The 18,297-nt window shown below is 36.9% G+C and overlaps 2 protein-coding genes across 2 annotated transcripts; both read right to left on the reverse strand.

Annotated features, from left to right (window-relative positions):
- LOC105172914 (V-type proton ATPase subunit a3) lies at positions 246 to 10,269 on the reverse strand. The gene is made up of 18 exons (XM_011094530.2): positions 9,915 to 10,269; positions 8,839 to 8,883; positions 8,071 to 8,193; positions 7,888 to 7,995; positions 6,914 to 7,024; positions 6,659 to 6,832; positions 5,863 to 6,000; positions 4,992 to 5,099; positions 4,670 to 4,777; positions 4,352 to 4,500; positions 3,283 to 3,436; positions 2,588 to 2,748; positions 2,300 to 2,506; positions 1,932 to 2,115; positions 1,741 to 1,821; positions 1,454 to 1,647; positions 1,013 to 1,072; positions 246 to 808 (listed from the first exon to the last, which is right to left on the reverse strand). The coding sequence occupies exons 1-18, from the start codon at positions 10,062 to 10,064 to the stop codon at positions 604 to 606; spliced, it is 2,460 nt and encodes an 819-aa protein (XP_011092832.1). The 5' UTR covers positions 10,065 to 10,269; the 3' UTR covers positions 246 to 603.
- Positions 11,076 to 17,652, reverse strand: LOC105172915 (DNA replication licensing factor MCM4). The gene is made up of 18 exons (XM_011094531.2): positions 17,510 to 17,652; positions 16,625 to 17,278; positions 16,423 to 16,551; positions 16,252 to 16,333; positions 15,397 to 15,529; positions 15,235 to 15,306; positions 15,005 to 15,127; positions 14,805 to 14,918; positions 14,493 to 14,705; positions 14,301 to 14,399; positions 13,958 to 14,118; positions 13,561 to 13,657; positions 13,315 to 13,476; positions 12,664 to 12,744; positions 12,503 to 12,581; positions 12,032 to 12,168; positions 11,888 to 11,941; positions 11,076 to 11,555 (listed from the first exon to the last, which is right to left on the reverse strand). The coding sequence occupies exons 1-18, from the start codon at positions 17,544 to 17,546 to the stop codon at positions 11,481 to 11,483; spliced, it is 2,502 nt and encodes an 833-aa protein (XP_011092833.1). The 5' UTR covers positions 17,547 to 17,652; the 3' UTR covers positions 11,076 to 11,480.

Below are 18,297 nucleotides of genomic sequence, written 5' to 3' on the forward strand. Positions count from 1 at the left end.
AATACTTTTGACATATGCTGCTAATTTGCTTCGGGTGTGCTCAACTTCTTAGGTTTCATCAGTGTTATTGAGAGAACGCTTCATATAGTCATCAGAAAGCATATAACAGCATGTCTTAGTCCTAATAATCGACAAGCCAAATATGTTAACTTCTTAACAGTCCAATGCTGTAACTTCTCAAGTGACAAATCACAAATGAATCCAATCAGAAGAGCTTTCACAGTAGATACTATTAAAAGAAATCGTAAGACGGGAAATATCAATTTTCTTTATATTCACGGAGTGCTAAATCCATGTCAAGTTGCATCACGAAAATAAGTAGGGGAATAAATTACATAATGCGCCTGTTGGGCGTAACTGTTGTTCATAGATGCAGTACTCAAATATACCTGCTTATTATCCTCTGCCTTCAATTCTCAGTGAGAAAATGATACAACAGGAGAGACAGAGAAGAGAGACCGGATGCCTAAAGCTTCATTACCAATATAAATTAAACAATACAATCCGTACGCATGGTGTCCAAATTAAAGAATCAAGAGACGCCCATGTTGTGCGCATTCACAAAAAAATCTTTATTTAGCTCATAGTTTAGTCACCAGAGTATCATTCTTCTTCATGGTCGAGCAAAGCCAATGAGAATGGATAAAACTTGTATCCATCTCCCTCGTAAAACTTATTTTGAAATTCCACCCAGTGAAGTCTTAACGCATGCAAGAAGGCGCTGAGTGTTTCCATCACTAACAATACTCCAACGGTTGCACAAATGAAGACGATGATGCCAACAATAAGGATAACTACATTATTGTACCTGCATAGAGAAACTGTAGTCATTGCTTGCAATTGCAATCAATTAACAGTATCTAGGACCAAAAAGCCTTCCAAATCCTAATTCCAACATGGAAGTTGATTCAATTGTAGTCTTTCCTTCTCTTTTTCTGGCAAGGAGGGGAAGACTAAATGGTGAAAACTAATTCATTAAAAGAGTTGAGTTGAATTAAATATAACAACTTACCCCCATGCCAGAAGAAGAACCTTCTCATAGAACACAACTGACAGCTCAGAGTGGGCAAGGCTGATTAACACCAAAATCATAAGGAAAAAGAAAATATAAGATATCAGATTTTTAGGATCTCTGTATATGATAATGCATTGAGAATAAAAAAGAAGTCTAGAATCTTTGTTTGGGATAAAAAACGCTGGTGAGGTGCGAGACTTCTCTTTCCTGTATTTTCCTGTCAGCTAAGCCCTGTGGTGATTTTAAATAGTAGCACATGTAATCAAAGAGATCTGAACAGAAAAGGCAATTTCTCATGTTTCAAGTGTACATTTCAGGAACCAAACTTATATGAGCTTTAGTATAACTCGGAATGAACTCAAGCATATAAAAATATATATGTGAGACAAATCGTGACTGGGTTGCAGGCATATTTTAACATAGTGAAAGCAAATGTACCTGAGAGCCCATAAACGAAGATAAGAAGCTGTATTTGAAACTGCCCCAAGCACAAATTCTATTGTATGTATGAGCTGATGTACAAACACTTCACTGAACTCAAACTCCTCGTGACTATGGGAATCGTGATTTGCTGCTGATCGCAAAGACTCTTCTGCATCTGGAAGGGGTGCATATGAATCCCCCTGCTGCCTCTGGAAAGACATGACATAAACAATGGTAGACCTATTTTAGAAAATTCAACTGCAATGGATAGTGGATAAAAAACAAAGTGAAAAAGTGCATACACTGTGTTGCAGCTTCAAAAGGAAAGGCTTCGGAAGCAGCATCCATGGGACAGAGACAAGAGCCAAAAGTAACAGCACAAGCTGGAGATGTGATGAATGAATTAATTTGATCAATCAAACTGGAAAGGAAAAATCGACTCTTCTTCAAATAAGATGAAAATGAACACATATTTGTCAAATGGTTATTCCACCTGAGCTGTCTTCTGACCAGGGAAAAGCTGGTTCTCACCAAGCTCATCAGTAGGACTCAGAAACATGTAGATCATCACATGATAAAGGTCAGCTTGGGATCCGGTGCACCATTTAATGATGATAAGGACAGAAAGGTATCCAAACAGACTGTTCAAGAATATAATCTGGGGAATAAATTGGAACCTGGAATACCATGAATTGCATAAGTTGCCAAGACAATGACAATTATGACATATATTGATAAAGCAATTTCCAAAAAATTGGCATTATTAAACAGGAAGGCCTTTCTAGATGCAAATAAATCTAGATTTAATCAGTAGAATACTTGGAAAGCATTTCTATATTCTAGCAATCTATATTGACTTACCATACATTTAGGCTATTTTTGAAGAATAGAGCATTAAAAAAGCTCATTATTATTCCCAGGTTCATTTGGGCAACTCCAAGTAGGATTGACATTTTCATTTTTAGTGAATTAAGGAATGGCAGCTCACTACGTGTCCCATGCCATGCAGGATCCACTCCAAATGGGTAAGTGTCTCGGACCTTGATCAAGCCCACAGTAGTAGAATCCCTACAGTAATGCAGTAAGAAATTTCAGTGACTGGAGGGAGTATGCAAACAGATAACAAATGATTCAAGGTCAATCAGATACCTGCAAGATGGATCACGACATGCATATGCTGAAGAAGCAAATAATTCAAATGGCACCGAGAAAAACTCATTATAGATAAACCCCGTGTAAATTGAAAATATTGCCATCAACATGATTACATAACGCCCACCAAATGTCATTTCCATGATGTCTCCAAGTTTCTGCAATCATAGAGTAACTTCGTCACACCTTCCATATAAAGGATAAAACCTTGCCAATAGGTCACTGCCCAATAAGTTGCAAATGAGGCAAGTTAAATGTCAATCAGAAAGTGATGTCTAGAATTTTCTGAATGATAACTTGTAAGTACGATATAACTCCATGCAGCACCAATTTCATTCTTATATTTGGATGAACCATATTTATTATTTCCTTTGATATCAGGAGCCGTTTAACTATCTGCTAAAACCCTGGCTAATATTAATATCAGTTTTCTTTTTATTTTCAAGTAAGTGTATCTAATAAGAAGAAAACTACGATAAGCTTTTACTTGTCTGAAGTCATTTAGCTCTCTGCAAATGTATTTCTCAGATTACAGCTCAGATTCACTAAATGTGATATTACGGGAATATAATACAATACCAAAGTAAGAAATTACAGGAAAATTGGATAGATATAAAAGCTACATCAGCCAATGAAATGGAAAAAAGAAATGCTTACGCTGTTATAGCTAAATTAATTAAGTATGAAATCACCTGACTAGAGAGTTTTTTTTCTCTGACAATAAAGTATAATGTGGCAAGTAGAAGGCATATGCCATGTCCCCAGTCTCCAAACATGACAGCGAAAAGGAATGGGAATGTGACAATAGTGAATACACCAGGATTTGCTTCCTGATACTTGGCCACTCTGCAATGGGGTCAACTAAATGGCATGAAACTCCATTCATGGTACAGATATACCTTAAAGCAAAACTTATGAATTTATCTTACTGTGCATGGACTGCATGGTCAAAATACATGACAGTGTATTATGTTGAAGCTTTTTATGTGGACAGAATGAATTGAATATAAAACCAATATCTAAGGTTCACTGTGGTGCATCTTCCAGATCATTAAAGCTTGTATTCCTGAAATCAATATACTTATTTTCAACTTGACTACATTTCATTATCACCAGAAACCAGTGCTTAGTGAGAGCATTAATATAAGAAATTTCAAGTTTAAATACTCTCTTTTTACATGCCTCAGAAGAAAAGCGTAGCTAATACCAGGAAAGCTAGTTTCGGCAGATATTTATCCCATAACACAAAATCAAATTGCTTTCAAACTCAGGAGGATGCTAGCAGATTGTATGAAATTTTACCTCAAATTTCTATATCTCTCAACTCTAACACACTCCCACTAGTAAATTCTCATTTCTGACCTTAGTCAAATAAAGATAGGCAGGTTAAGAACAGTCAACAGTGAGAGGCGTTATGTTAACCGAATCACCCAAGTTACATTCTCACCTCCCAATTTGACACCAAAAACACATGCATTATCTTCTCCTTGTTTTCAGTCATGTTAGACTATTAGTCAACTCTAAACTGTCGGGTGGCAGAAACCAAGGACCTGAAATCAGTAAGGCATATAAGTATCCAGATTCATAATTATATTACCGTGCAGCCAAAAGCTAGGAGTCCCATTAACACTTGCATGGTTTCATTTCCCCAGTGATGAGTCAATCTTTAAAAGCAAGTCTATAACCCGGCATGGAGTTGAACCTCAAGTAGCATATAAAACTTCCCATACTAGATATCGTTTTTTCTAGAGAAGAACTTACCCATAAGCATCAACAATCTCTTGGAAAGCTGAATTGAACTTGTTTGTCCGAAAATATGTTGGCGGCATCTCACGTGTATACAAGACTTGGAAAATAGCGTCAACCTGAGACTTGGAGTCATGTGTGGCTCTATGCAATGCCTCCTGAATCTGCAAGAAGCAAATTTCTGCTTTGCTGTGAAAAAGGTATGCATTTCACATGGCACTGGATTCATAAGACAATGTCAAGTAACCATATATACCCCAGTTACCCAAAGCAATAAATGGTCCCCAACTTGCCATGTCACAACCCAAAATAATTTGATGACAAGCTAATTACCTGTTTTGTTGCAAAAACAGGACTCCACCCTTCTGCCACAAGACATTTCTTTGTTACATCTATGCTGAGCATATTCAGAGTGTGGTAAATGGCTTTCTCCTTCCTCACCTTTATCAAGACAGAAATATATATATTTTATTGAAGGTATAAGAAAGCATTGATTCATAAAACAGTAATGAACCGAAATAAAGGAACACAGAGAACATGTGGATCACTTTGGATACAGTTAAAATGGTCAATCATCCATTGCATAGCTACTGGCTCTGATATACACACGGGTAAAAGAAATAACAAATAATTAGCTAAATTGCGTGTAACAAACCAAAAGGTTCCACTGCTCAAATTGTTCTCCAATAGTTTGTAATAAGTTCCCGCGATGAACTGCTCCTGCATCTATTGTTGACTTTAACTCTGAGAGTCTCCCAGAGACCTGAAGTAGAAAGAAAGGAGGTCACCTCAACTTGCAGCCCGTCAACTGGATTCATTGGCATGCAATTATCCCCACATGCAAATTCAACATAGGATAAAATAGATTTGAGCTCTTACTCAAGATGTGTAATAGATAATTCAAAAATTATGTATTACAATAATCTGCTAAACGACTCATTACTTGAATCACAGTTTTGGTAGTGAGAATCTTACTAGATGCCATGCCAAATGTTGATTTTCTTACAATGAACATTATGTCATGAAGGAACATAATACAATGATTCAAAAAGATGAAAATATGAAAAGAGAAAGAAAAACTACTTCCTGCACACAACTAAAATGAACAGACCAAAAATCTGATCCAGACAGAAATAGCATAAATAACGAAACTTCATTATACCATCTTAATATCATCGATAATGCAGCAAGACAATGACGCTTAGTTCACATGCATGAGTAAGCCTTGGACACATACACACTCCTCGAATATGATAATGGTAAAAGGCTGACCAAAACGTCCACCAATTTTTACTACCATCCACAGACAAATGTGACAAACTTTTCCTAACCTAGCACTCAAACTTTGAGACCAGTGGCATTTAAAACTGTCATAACATGGGGAAAACTTAACCTAATTAGTAAATCAGGATTCAGGAAACTAGAGAAAGCAAATCAAGCAACAGAGCAAGGAGAAGAATGCAGAGAAGGCACAGAATTGACAGAGTCGCAATGGAGACTGACTACAAAGCATATTGAATACATACCTCAGTAATCATTTGAGTTTTCTTCGATACGTCCTCACTGAAAGAATATCGATTTGCTCCAAAAGCTTCACATATTTTGAGGATTTTGTTTTTAGCCCTCTCTCCAGAGAAGAAGACTACAAACACATTTTTTTCAACCTATGTCATAATAAACAAAAATGAGTTTCTCTGTAAGATGACATAGTGTTTCTAGTTCTACAGAACAAGATACCTGGTGCCAAGCAAGAGACAGCAAATGCATTAACTTGTAGCACCATGTGTTACTCATCTTACAAATGACCAGATCGTTATTCTTATTGTTTAAAATATCATCAGTTATTTCTAGGACAGTAAACAAATTTGTTGGCAAGTGGGTAGTACATTTAGTACCTCTAATATCACAGCATAACAATTGCTAACATGTAGTTACAAAAGTGAAGTTGAATGGCCACTGGGATAAGCTTAGTTCAACCTCAGAACATGCAGAAACCCAAAATAGCCACAGTAAGCGCAGTTTCAGCATAACAAAAAAGTTTAAAAGAAAGCAGACGTATTGAAAGTCCAGCAGAACTAAAAATCATGCAAAAACAAAACACTGGAAAATTTAGTGACATGCGAAACAGCTATTACCAAACAAGGGACATGCGAAAACAAAATACTGGAAAAATAAGCATTCACAATGACAAATGTTATTATTAACTAATTGATGGAACTCACACAATATGCATTTACCAAATTATCCATGCTGCTGTAAACATGCATACAAAGCACATTGCCACGGATGTTATGATCATTAACACAAATGTCCTCTACAAACCTTCTCTCCTGATACAGGATCAATGACCGGCTCATCAACTACAGCCTGCTTAAGAAACACATTACCCCTGGTAGCTCGGAATAAAATCCTCTCAAAGGCCATCGACTTTTCTCTCGTAACAAGTCCCGCAATAAATCCCAGCTTAACGTGCTTGGATAAATCGTTTGCCGTTTCCTAAGAAGCAAAACATCATGCAACTAATGTAATATAAAGGAAAATGATAGCAATCGGGGATGTAACAGTTAAATCTTATACCAGCTCTGACAACAGTGGGGTTTCCAAGGACTCTTCACCACTTTGATGTGATGCGTATTCTCTTTGACGGGCCTCAGCACTGCTCAGCGCAGAGTTAAAAAATTCTCCAGCCTAAGGAAATACAATAACTTTTATGCAGCTCAGCTACTAAAAAACTCAAGAGGGAGTGGAAAAGAAAAAATAACAGATTGCATATCTTGAAAAAACGAGATATGGGAAAAAAAATAACAGAAGTGCTTAAAAACTAACTACTAAAGAAAAGAAACAAGGAAATATCTCGGGCTGGAATATGCAGATGAAATCTAGGTTACTCGTTGCACAAATGCGTTGATGCTGATAAACATAAATAACCTCAGCGCTGTTTCTTTCAAGAAGCACTTACTACTAATTAAAAGATTGTATGCATAACTAACTTAATTTCTTCTTACTCCACCACCATGAGTGTAAGTCCAGCATATATGATTCCCTTATACCAGTTCAAGGTTTACTGCAAATTGTAACTTTGAGATCTTGTGACAACCTGATGGCTTCTTGTGAATCAAAGAAGGCCAAATAGAAGACAAGGGGAGAAGACAAGAAAGAAACGTCTAGGCTATAATATGTTCCTTAATAGGTCTCTTTGTTATACGTTTAGTCACAACAGCAGTCAGTTGTCTCAGGTGAAGTGAGCATCGGAGGTCCCCATTTTTCGCATGAGGATACTATGTTTGACTACAGTTGATTCCTGTATGAAGTAGTTCTTTATAATACCAAGTAAAAACATTCATAGTTCACCTAGTTAAAAATGATTTGTTTCCAGCATGTAGAGACGAAATGAGATACGTTTGGGTCTTTTCACTAGTGAAATTGTGAAACGCTTTTGGACTCTTTGCCAAACAGCTGCACCAAGGTAGATTCATGTGCAAAGTAGAAATATTCACCAAACTATGAGCACCAAGAAACAAAAGGAACAAGCTGTAACTTAGTAGAATAACCTTTTGCAGAACAAGCTTGTATTCCATTAGTTCATTATAGGAACGCTGTAACTTTTCACCATTTGCGTTTATTTCGACTAACTCAGCGTCAAGGTCTCCAAGTTTAACCTGAAATATGACAAAACCTGGTTTGAACTCATCTACCAATAGCGAAACAAGGCATTTACAAATAGCCAAATCTACCTCAAGGTCATCTAAATTGAGCACATCTTGTGGTAGAGATCTTGTTGTGGGTGCCAACCCTGCCTTTGACATTTGGTCCCGAAAAAATCTTAATTTCCGTGACATTTCTCCACATCTTTTAATCTTCAGAAGAGAGAAAAACAATTAAAAAGTTTGCAATCTCTCTTGCAAAAAAAAAAAATTGACTTGCAGGAAATCCGTAGTAATAGGTCAAATACTCAATTCAGATTTTTGCTTCGCAATGTGAAATTATACAAGAAAGCATCTAGTGACACTGTTTGTTATAAAAAGAAAACAGCTTCTGAATTTCAGCCAATCAGGCGCTCTTTGTGTTTGCTCAGCTTTTAACTCCTGTATGTGGAAGTTTTAAACATGAGAAACATTGAACAACCTGGAAGCAAGCTTTCAGATCCAATTTTGTTGTCCTTCAAACCAAGAAAGAACAGGTGTCCATGCAAGTGCTGAATATTTAAATCAATCCAATTTCTCATAAGAAGTGGTTTTCTCAAAATCATCATAACAGTAGCAGTTTCTGTACTTAAATTGATTTGTCAAACAAATAGCGACTATCTTTTGAAACTTATTACTGTCAGTGCACTGTTATAAATCAATTTAGACAAGTTCATGAAATAGTTCCTTCAAAAGAAAATTTAAGCTTCAGTTTGCTCATCAAAAGCAAGAAACCTGCTGTCCATCACCTTTTGGTGATAAAGGACACAAGCATTCATATTATTAATGAATGAACATTTTCTATAACACATAATTTACCTGAATGGCATATGTTCTTTGGAATGGGCTTTTTTCTGCATTCAGCTGAGAGGGGACAGAAAATCAGAATTATAATTCATAAATAGAAAACTGAAGCATCCCAAAAATGCAAAAGCAAGAATTTCCATTCTTATAGTAATTGAGAAGGAAAGCAATATTGAGCATCACAGGCAAGAAGTTCCATTCTTCCAGTAATTTCAGTTAGCACCGAAACAAATAACCATAAGATTAAAAATCAACATCTCATTATCTCCATTTCTTTATCTCTTTTCCGCATTGACCAGTATAAGTAATTGCTCAACCTCAACCTCAACCTCAACCTAACAAGCAATCCTCAACCTAATTGCTCAAGCAAATACAACATGATACAGCCCCAGCAAACCACAGCAGAAGCAAAGATACAGCATGTTACTGGAAATATCGCAATTAACATAATTAAATGAGCAATTTTAAAATCAATATGCATTTATTCAAGGACAGAGAAGGTAATGACGCTAAGCAAGTGGAGAGAAATTCTAGCTCCACTCCTCCACCAGATCACCAAAAAGAAAAAAGAAAATGAAGGTAAAATTAGAAAAAAGGAGATTCCAAAATAACAATCTCCATTTAGTTAAGCACACACAAAAATTATCATAACATAATCATAACCACTACAAGCAAAAGCAGAATCCAGGCAATGACACAGTATCAGAAATCATAGTTCGCATGATCTAAAAATTGTCTCCAATTACTCCAGCAAACTCGCACATAGTCACTCCATGCAACCACAGCAGAAACCAATGTTACATCATCAACGGAAAAGAAACATAAAAATCTTAATGATCATTTCATTCTCCCCACCTAGTCCTGCTTTTCACAATATAATCCACATTTTGCGCGCTCAAATCTCAGTCAATTACTCGCTATCACCAGATTATTATGATTATTACGCCTGTAAGAGACTTCGAAATCAACAGACTAAGGGAAAAAAACAAACAAACAAAACTAACAACATCACATTGTCGAAAAAACTCGCAATCAAGACCAATAAAAACAACAATGACAGACTTAAATAAGTAAAATAAATAAATACGGACGTCTTTGATTTGAATAAGGCCGAGGTCACCGAGGTAAGAAACGGCGAGGTGAGCTGACTCAACGGGGAGAATGAGTTGGACGAGTTGCATAGGCTCCGACCGCATCAGATCCATCGGCGGACAGCATCCTCCTCTCCCGCGCTCCCCCATTTTCCACCGTGACAATGTATAACCTTATTCAATCACTATCTTAACTATCTACCCGAGAAGTCTCTCCAGTTTTATCTTTATGTTAGATGAGATGATGATGTGATGTGATAGTAACGAGTCATAGATAGATCACAAACGCCAGAGGGAGAGGGATGCCGAGCTGGTTCAATATTTGTATTGTTGTTTTTCTGGGAAAAAGAAAAAAAAAAAAAACGGGTTGTTTGTTGGCCTTTTTGGTGTCGCATCATTCCGTTCTACTATTTGTGATTTTATTTCAAATTTGACCCCTATTCATCTGTGTATTCATTGTTTGCATCTAAACTTTTTATAATTGCGGTAAAGGCCAACATTTTTTGGTTTCTATTTAATCTTGGCCAAAAGTATTATTTAGATATAATTTGTTGTAGTTACTAATGTCGTAGTCATTCAACTAACCAAAGCACACAAATAAATTACAATTAAATTATAGATTTTTTCTTATAAAATTAGATAATAATTGGTTTCATCAGAATAATTAAAATACATTGCCATTTTATTTAAAGCAATGAACAAGAAAATTTACTTCTCTCCAATTTCATCAACAATTTGACTCTTTTAAGAAATTATTTGATATTATCATTAATAATAAATCTTTTAAAATTTGTTTGTGTAATTCTACTTTGGAAAAGTATTTTGTTGAATATTAATTAATTTTTTTAAAAAATTATATAGATTCATTTTAAACATTATCTCCAATTCCTTTCTAAAATCCAAATCCATTAATTTAAATGTAACCTAAAAAATTGTTAGGTTAGGTAGGGACTATAGTTCAGTACACTAGAGAATCCAAAAAATTGAAGGGAAAAGCGACGTGCCTACCTGCATTGCTTGAATCCATTCTTCTGCTTTACAAGTTGAACTATTGTTATTATAATAGATTGAGGTCAGTAGTCCATACCTTCCTAACAGTCGGATAGTGCAAATAACAAGCTGAACCAATGAATTGAATTTTTTGGGAATTCCTAACATTAAAAATTTGCCCAAAGAATATAAGTGTTTCAATTGAATTGAAATGAAGCCGGGAAGTGGGAACGGGTACCCAAAGTTAAAAATAGAAAAGGAAGCCATTGCATGTTTTTGCCCGCAGACGACATGTTGAGCACGAAAGCATAGCTACACGCTAGATAGAGAGAGTTATACAGATACGTTTCCAATACAAAGAGTACAAAAGACTAAACTTGCTTTTATACAAACATAATTAACCACTAAAATCAAATATGAAAGTGGAGATTTTTCAACCTTTCAATTAAACTAATTACAGTCATACATCCGTTGTTCATGTCTGAATATGGTGACCCAAAGTCCAGCTTTTAAGACAGTGAATTCTCAGCTGACCTTTCACTTGGTACCCACCAGTTTGGCCCATCTCCCTTTTCATTAGATTCTCTTTACACTGTCGCCATGAACAACAACAAATCCTTCGGTTGAAAGAGTAGCAAGTGCATTCCGAAGCTGATACAACACAATATGCCGTCCATTAGCACATGTTCTAATTTGATATACATCAAAACACATGCATCCAAGTATATTACATATATTACAAAAAAACCTTTCAATTTTGAAAAATCACAATCCACATACACATTACAAATTCCTTTCAAAAGACAAGATAGTCGGAGGAAATTTGTAATGTAAAACATCGACTGCCAAAAAAAATGAATCAATGTAATTCTTCAAAATCTATTACTTCTTTTATAATATGCTTAGGTGTTTATATTATAATCACTATGGCTTAGTAATGTATAAAATTTGGCACAAACACAAGCATAGGGAAAGTGACTGACATCACTAAGATGGATTTCAGCTCCAGAACTCTGCTTCTTCAACTCTTCAAGTAACTAGAAAGCAGAATTCAATCAAATCAGCCGTGGTTTAATTTGAAGCCTGAATAGAAAGAGACAGGATTTTAATTTGGAAGCTTCACAAACCTCTAACAGCCTAGTTGACGGGCCTCCAAGTTGCATCTTCTCCATAATTATGTTACGGGTGGTTGAAACCAAGTTCTCCCTTCTCATCCGTTCACTTGCAGAAACACCAGTTGTAATGAGATCCATATCGATGGTTCCTGTTCCACATAACCAATTATTAAGCTGGAATATTTGATTATATGTGGAGCAGCAAAGTAACACTAAGACAGCTGTAAGAGCAAATCACAAGAGAAAATAACAGCATGGCACAACAGCAGGCTTGAACTATACAAAGTATTCTTTATAAAAAGAGAAACAAGGTGAAATTACATTAACCACAGACCATTTTACACTCCTACGTTCAAGGTTAGCTGTATATATCTGGACTAAAGTGGTAAAGTAAGCAGGAATTGGGATGGGCAAAGCAATGGGAGTTTCAATACTGATTTAAACCATCTTGAGAAAATAGAATCATGGAGAAGAAAGAATTACCAGTTGAATGGTCTGTAGCAGACTGTTGCATTGCAACCTCAAGAAGCCTAAAAGCCTCAGTTACATCTCGCTTTTCGACCTGCAAGAATGAGTAGATAATCATGCTAAAATATTAATTTCTTCAAATTGAAGAAATAGTCACCAAAGAGAGCTTAACCAACCCATTGTGAGAAACGAATACGAGCCAAGGCCTCACTGAGGCGTATCAAACTTTCAATTTGCCTCGGGGTTGCAGTTATGACCTGTAGATGTGAAATTCAAGCATGGAGAAAATAAAATGATGAGCAACCTGTGCAGAAACCAAGACTATTAACCAAACATGAAAAATTCATCCTTGGTTCTCTTTGTCCTCATTTTCGTAACTGCAAAAATCATTAGTAGCAATAATTAACATTAACAGATACATGCTTGATTCTGGAGCTTGTACAAACTTGTAAAATAAACTTTAACTAAAACCCCAACCAGTAGCCACTCATAAGGAAACATTATTACTGAAAGAAAAAAGCTTATTTTGACAGTATGTTTATTGTGAGGTATTTGCCTAGGAAGGATTGGAGAATGGTATTTATCTCCTCTATTAGGAGATCATAATTATCATACGTCCTTTTTAGGAAGAGTTGGAAAAACTCTTCTCTTAGGTACTATCAACCAACTTTAAGTTTTCCTTACAACGTTTCCCAAAGTGAAGGATTCAAATCCTTGACCCCTCCACTAGTCTACTTCTCCTCACTCCCTTGCAAAAGTAAATAGCCTAAACAGTCAAATTGGCTAAAACAAATGTGCAATCACAAAAGGTTACCATAATATCTAACCTTTTTGCTGCTTCCTGGGAAATTTCCTCTTCTTCTCATCTCCACGTATCCCCTTGTCAACTCCTCAGCAGCTTCATCTGATAACTGTGGATGTATATGTTTTCGTGCATAGCTTACATAAGCAGTTAACGTCGGCAGGTCAATGACATCCTGCTCTGAGTTCTGAGAACAAAAGGCAAAATTTAGGGATTAAAAGGTGGATCTCAATATTTATTGAAATAAACAAGAGAAAGAAAAGATTCGAACATCAGGATCTTCAAAGTGTAATGCCACAATGTGCTTTGCAAGCCGCCTATCCATTTGCTCATCAGCCTTGTCAAGAATTAAATAGATCAAATCGAACCTGCAATTTTTTCCAAGCTAGTGTTACGTAGTTTGACATCACTTCTCACTTAGTTCAACAGGAAATAAAGCAATCAAGCCAAAGTTTACCATATATCCTAAGAATTGTAAAGATGTCTCTATAATCATAATAAAGGCGTGAGAAGATTATTTTGCATGAATGAATCATAAAAGATAATCACATATTGAACTTTGTGGGCATGACATAATCGTAGAGCACCATAAATAGTTGGCAATTGTTACCAAAGGCTTTATAACCCCGAAAATACTAGCCACTGGAAAATATTTATGAAGTCCTTACCTGGACAGTAGAGTAGGAGGAAGGTGTATATTTTCGATCACAGACAAACGAGGGTTATAACGTGAACCAATCGGATTGGCACAAGCCAACACTGAAGTTCTTGCATTTAAGGAAGCAATGATCCCTGCCTTTGCAATTGAAACAGTTTGCTGCTCCATCACCTGATGAAAAATTCTTTATTAAAAAATATAATGATTTACCAAAAAACTGCAAGAACCCGATAAACAGCAACTCAGAAAAAACCAGATTTTTCCTCCATATTAAACTACTATGCACACATTTTAGAAACTAACATTTTTCAACTAGAATTGAATAGGAAAAAAATATCCATTTTGAACCCCACCTCATGTAGCATGCTTCTTGCATTGTCAGACATTTTATCAAATTCATCAATACAACATATGCCTCTGTCACTCAGAACCAACGCTCCACTCTCCAGGACCTACAAAGTAATTTTTTTCCAACGGAAGTTTCACCTTATTCATGGTTAATATGACAGTAGAATGAGAAACTTGATCTTTGCAATTTTACTCACAGTTTCACCAGTCTCAGGATCCTTCGCCACATATGCAGTTAATCCCACAGCAGAGCTTCCTCGTCCACTAGTGTAGATACCACGAGGGGAGAGCTTGTGAATGTACTGGAGCAGCTGAGATTTGCTGGTTCCAGGATCTCCAACAAGTAGAATATTGATATCACCTCTGAAGCTAGCCCCAGATGGCAGCTTCAGTGCATTTCCACCAAAAAGCTATTGCCAGCATTAGAACAGTATGAGCAATAAAATAAATTCCACAAAATTGACATAAACCCAGAATAACTAAAGAACCATTTGATTAAAATATGCCACCTGGCAAAGAAGGCCTTTCTTTACATCATCCAACTCCCATATGTTTGGTGCCAAAGACTTTGTCAATCTCTCGTATATATCAGGCTGTTTGGATAGCTCCTTTAATTGCTCCACCTGCAAAATTGCAGAAGAATATTACTCTGGAAGACAAACAATTTAGTATTTCTTGGTGATATGTAGCAAGGTGTACTTCAAAGCACCTTATCTTCGTCCAGAGTTGATTCATTCTCATTCCTACTTGGCCCATTTTCAGTTTCCATTGGATCTTCCACATGCATTCTTGACTTGTCCGTCTTTTTTAGATGAAGACAGTCAATGTAAGTCTGAAACATTAAAACCATTTTATACTAGTAAGTATCTGTTCCTTTAAGCTATGCATGTCATATTTTACCACATCATTAAGGATATAGGAAGAACTGAAGGTGCTTGCCTTGAAAATTGACTTCACTGTCCTCTGTGTTTGACCAACTCTGACACTCATAGCCCTATAGATTCCAGTAACCTAACAGCAATAGCAGCACCTCATACCAGACCATAACATGAAGCAATACTATAAATTCAACAGTGACAACATAAATATATGTGAACCTACCTCAACCCTGTCACCTGGCTTGCCAGCATCCACCAGCTTGTCGTGCATCAATAAGCTCACGGTGTGCGGTGTTCCTCCCTCAGGTATCTCATCTGGCATCTCCTGGACTCTCACAACTTGCTTATCAGCAAATCTGTTTTTTATTTTTATTTTATTATTTGCACAAACAAAAAAAATGTCAATTAGTATTACAGATTACTAAAATTAAATAGGCAAGTGCTAGGTTTTAAATAAGGAAACCCACCTCAGCAAAAAACAACTAACACAGAAGTTAGAAAGATATTCCTGTTATTTATAAGTTCAGTGGCAGGGATTAATGTAATGTTCGATTTCTCAATTTAACATGGACTCCCACTAACTTGTGCTATTTTACATAGTGATTGTATTTATATTATCAGTCACTAGAGTGGCTCTGCCAGATCTCTGCATTAACCTTTACATCACAACCAAAGTAAAAGTAAGATAACGAACATAACATATTCAATTGATGATTGGCAATTCAAACCCCTATTGCTCATGGGCATAATATTACTTCTGTCAAGCAGGACGAGATATTTTTCTCATTTTTCCGAAACTTGACATAGTGGTTTCAGAATAGAAAACATATAAGCAGTGTATATACGGTTACTTTCTACTGACAAGTAACAGATGGGGCAAGCTCATACAAAAGCCAAATCAAACATCATAAGGTCAAGAATCTATCTTACAAGATCAAAAAGTAAGAAAAGAGTTAAAATGATATAACAACCCAAAATTAGGCACTATTTGGGCCTACTTGTATTTTCAAGCCTATCTCAGTCACCACCAACTAGCCAACCAGTAATCAAATTATTTTAAGATACCTAGGTACATTACCTGCACCTGTTGTGCACAAGGGTCATGGAGTTTTTAGATCGACATTCTTGCTTTCCACAAATTGTCGGCTCATCAATTCTTCCTGAAGCATCAAAACATAAAAATGCAACAGAAAAAGAATAAGTATGCATAACCTGAAACAATATTTTAAAAACCATTCTAATCAATTACCTCTATCAACCACAATAGGGTCGGAGTAATAGCCACACACGAGACATCTGAATACAGCTTCCCTTATCTCAGGTATAATGGAGCTACATCTAATAATCATCCCTTTCAGTGAAACCATCTTCTCAACATCTAATCAAAAGACAGAAAATGTCAAAGCCAATTCACCATCAATCTAAGAAAAAATAAAAATGATAACACTAACCAGATGGGTTAAGATTTCTCATCGATGTTGAACTCTTAAGATTGAAAATCCTAGCTTGTATATGCTTCTCAAATAAAGGATTGATTCTACTGACCATATCCATCAACACAATATCAAAAATCGCTAAAACCTCAAGTGGATATCTAACCATTTTAGCATAAAGATCATTGTCATAATCAAACACATCGTGGGCGTCGACATCGAGCGAATCCCCCTCAACTTCAATCACATGATTAATAATTCTCATATACTTCCCCTCAATTTGCTGGGGATTTTCCCTAAAATGCCTCAAGAACCTCAAAATCGCTGCATTAACATCTTGTACACTAATGTTGGTTCCCCACACATACATTGGTGGGGCCTCATCATCATCCCCGTCACCAGCCTCAGAGGACATCGGTGCATCATCAGTGGAAGATGGCGTGGCAGCAGCAGTGGGGGTTCCAGCCGGTCGCCTAGCTCGGCCACGCCGACGGGAGTTACTGCCGGAGGGCGTTGGAGTCGCATCAGGGGTTGGAAAACGAGAATCAGAGGGCAGTGGTGATGGGGTGGCGTAGCTGGAGCGACGACCGCGTTTTGGACGCCTACGATCTCCAGGGGAGGAGACTGTATTACTGATTGGGCTCGTAGCCCAGTCATCCGGCGAAGAAGGGCCTGTTATTAGACAAATTACAGCATAAATTTAAGAAAGTGCATTCTGACATATAGACAAAGCGACAACTTGCTTACAGCCATGGAATTTAACAAATTAAACTATGCATCTTACAATGTGAAAATAATTTCACACACATCGACAGAGACATTACCGCCGTGCATTCCAACAAATTAACCGTCAGAATCCGAGAAGTGATATATGGAGACCTAGTGACAGAGAGAAAATCTTACCTCCGTGTATGTTAGCCGGAGAAGAATCAAAAGCCATATTTCACTCTGTGACCGAGAGATTGTCTATACGTGATAAAGACACGGAGAGAGAGAGCGAGAGGTCTTTCTTAGCCTATTAGGGTTAGAGAAAGCTGGAAAGTGAAAGTGAGCTGCCTCATGAAAGAAGGGGACGAATTTTGGCGGGAAAATGGAAGGTTGTTTTGGCGCCAACGGTCGAGGACATCTTGGGCCTTTTGTTGGGCTTTCTGGACATATTATTTGGGCCTTTGCTGGGCTCTGTTGAGAGGTATATTGAGCCGAGGTTGAAAATACAGCTCGGATCTTGCGCTTCTGCTACCCGGTTGTCAACGGGCCGGACCCTACCCTTTTAGCGCCAAGATCCACTATCATTTTGGAAGATCCAAATAGTCATTCAAATTGGAATCTTTGCCAAAAAAAAAAAAAATCTAATAGCCGTAAATGACTTATAATAATGGATTAAATGCAATTTTGATCCTCTAATTATAGTTAAATTTTATTTCAGTCCTTTAACTTGTTAGGGTTTGGATTTGGTCCTCTATGTATTTTATTGCTCAATTTTGGGACTTTTTTCGCCGTAAAAATATCCATTTTCGCCCTAGTTTCACCGCCACCTTCTTTTTAAAAATCTGCCGCCATCACTCAAGATTGTCGAGAGCCACATATACCGTTCGACTCCCCAGCTCAAAACGAACAAAACCCCTCAATCAATTTCAGGTTTCGATCACCATAAAGACTGGGCTTTCACCTTCACCGTCGCAGCCTCTTTG

Source organism: Sesamum indicum, linkage group LG10, assembly GCF_000512975.1.
Source record: "Sesamum indicum cultivar Zhongzhi No. 13 linkage group LG10, S_indicum_v1.0, whole genome shotgun sequence".
NCBI classification, from domain to species: Eukaryota; Viridiplantae; Streptophyta; class Magnoliopsida; order Lamiales; family Pedaliaceae; genus Sesamum; species Sesamum indicum.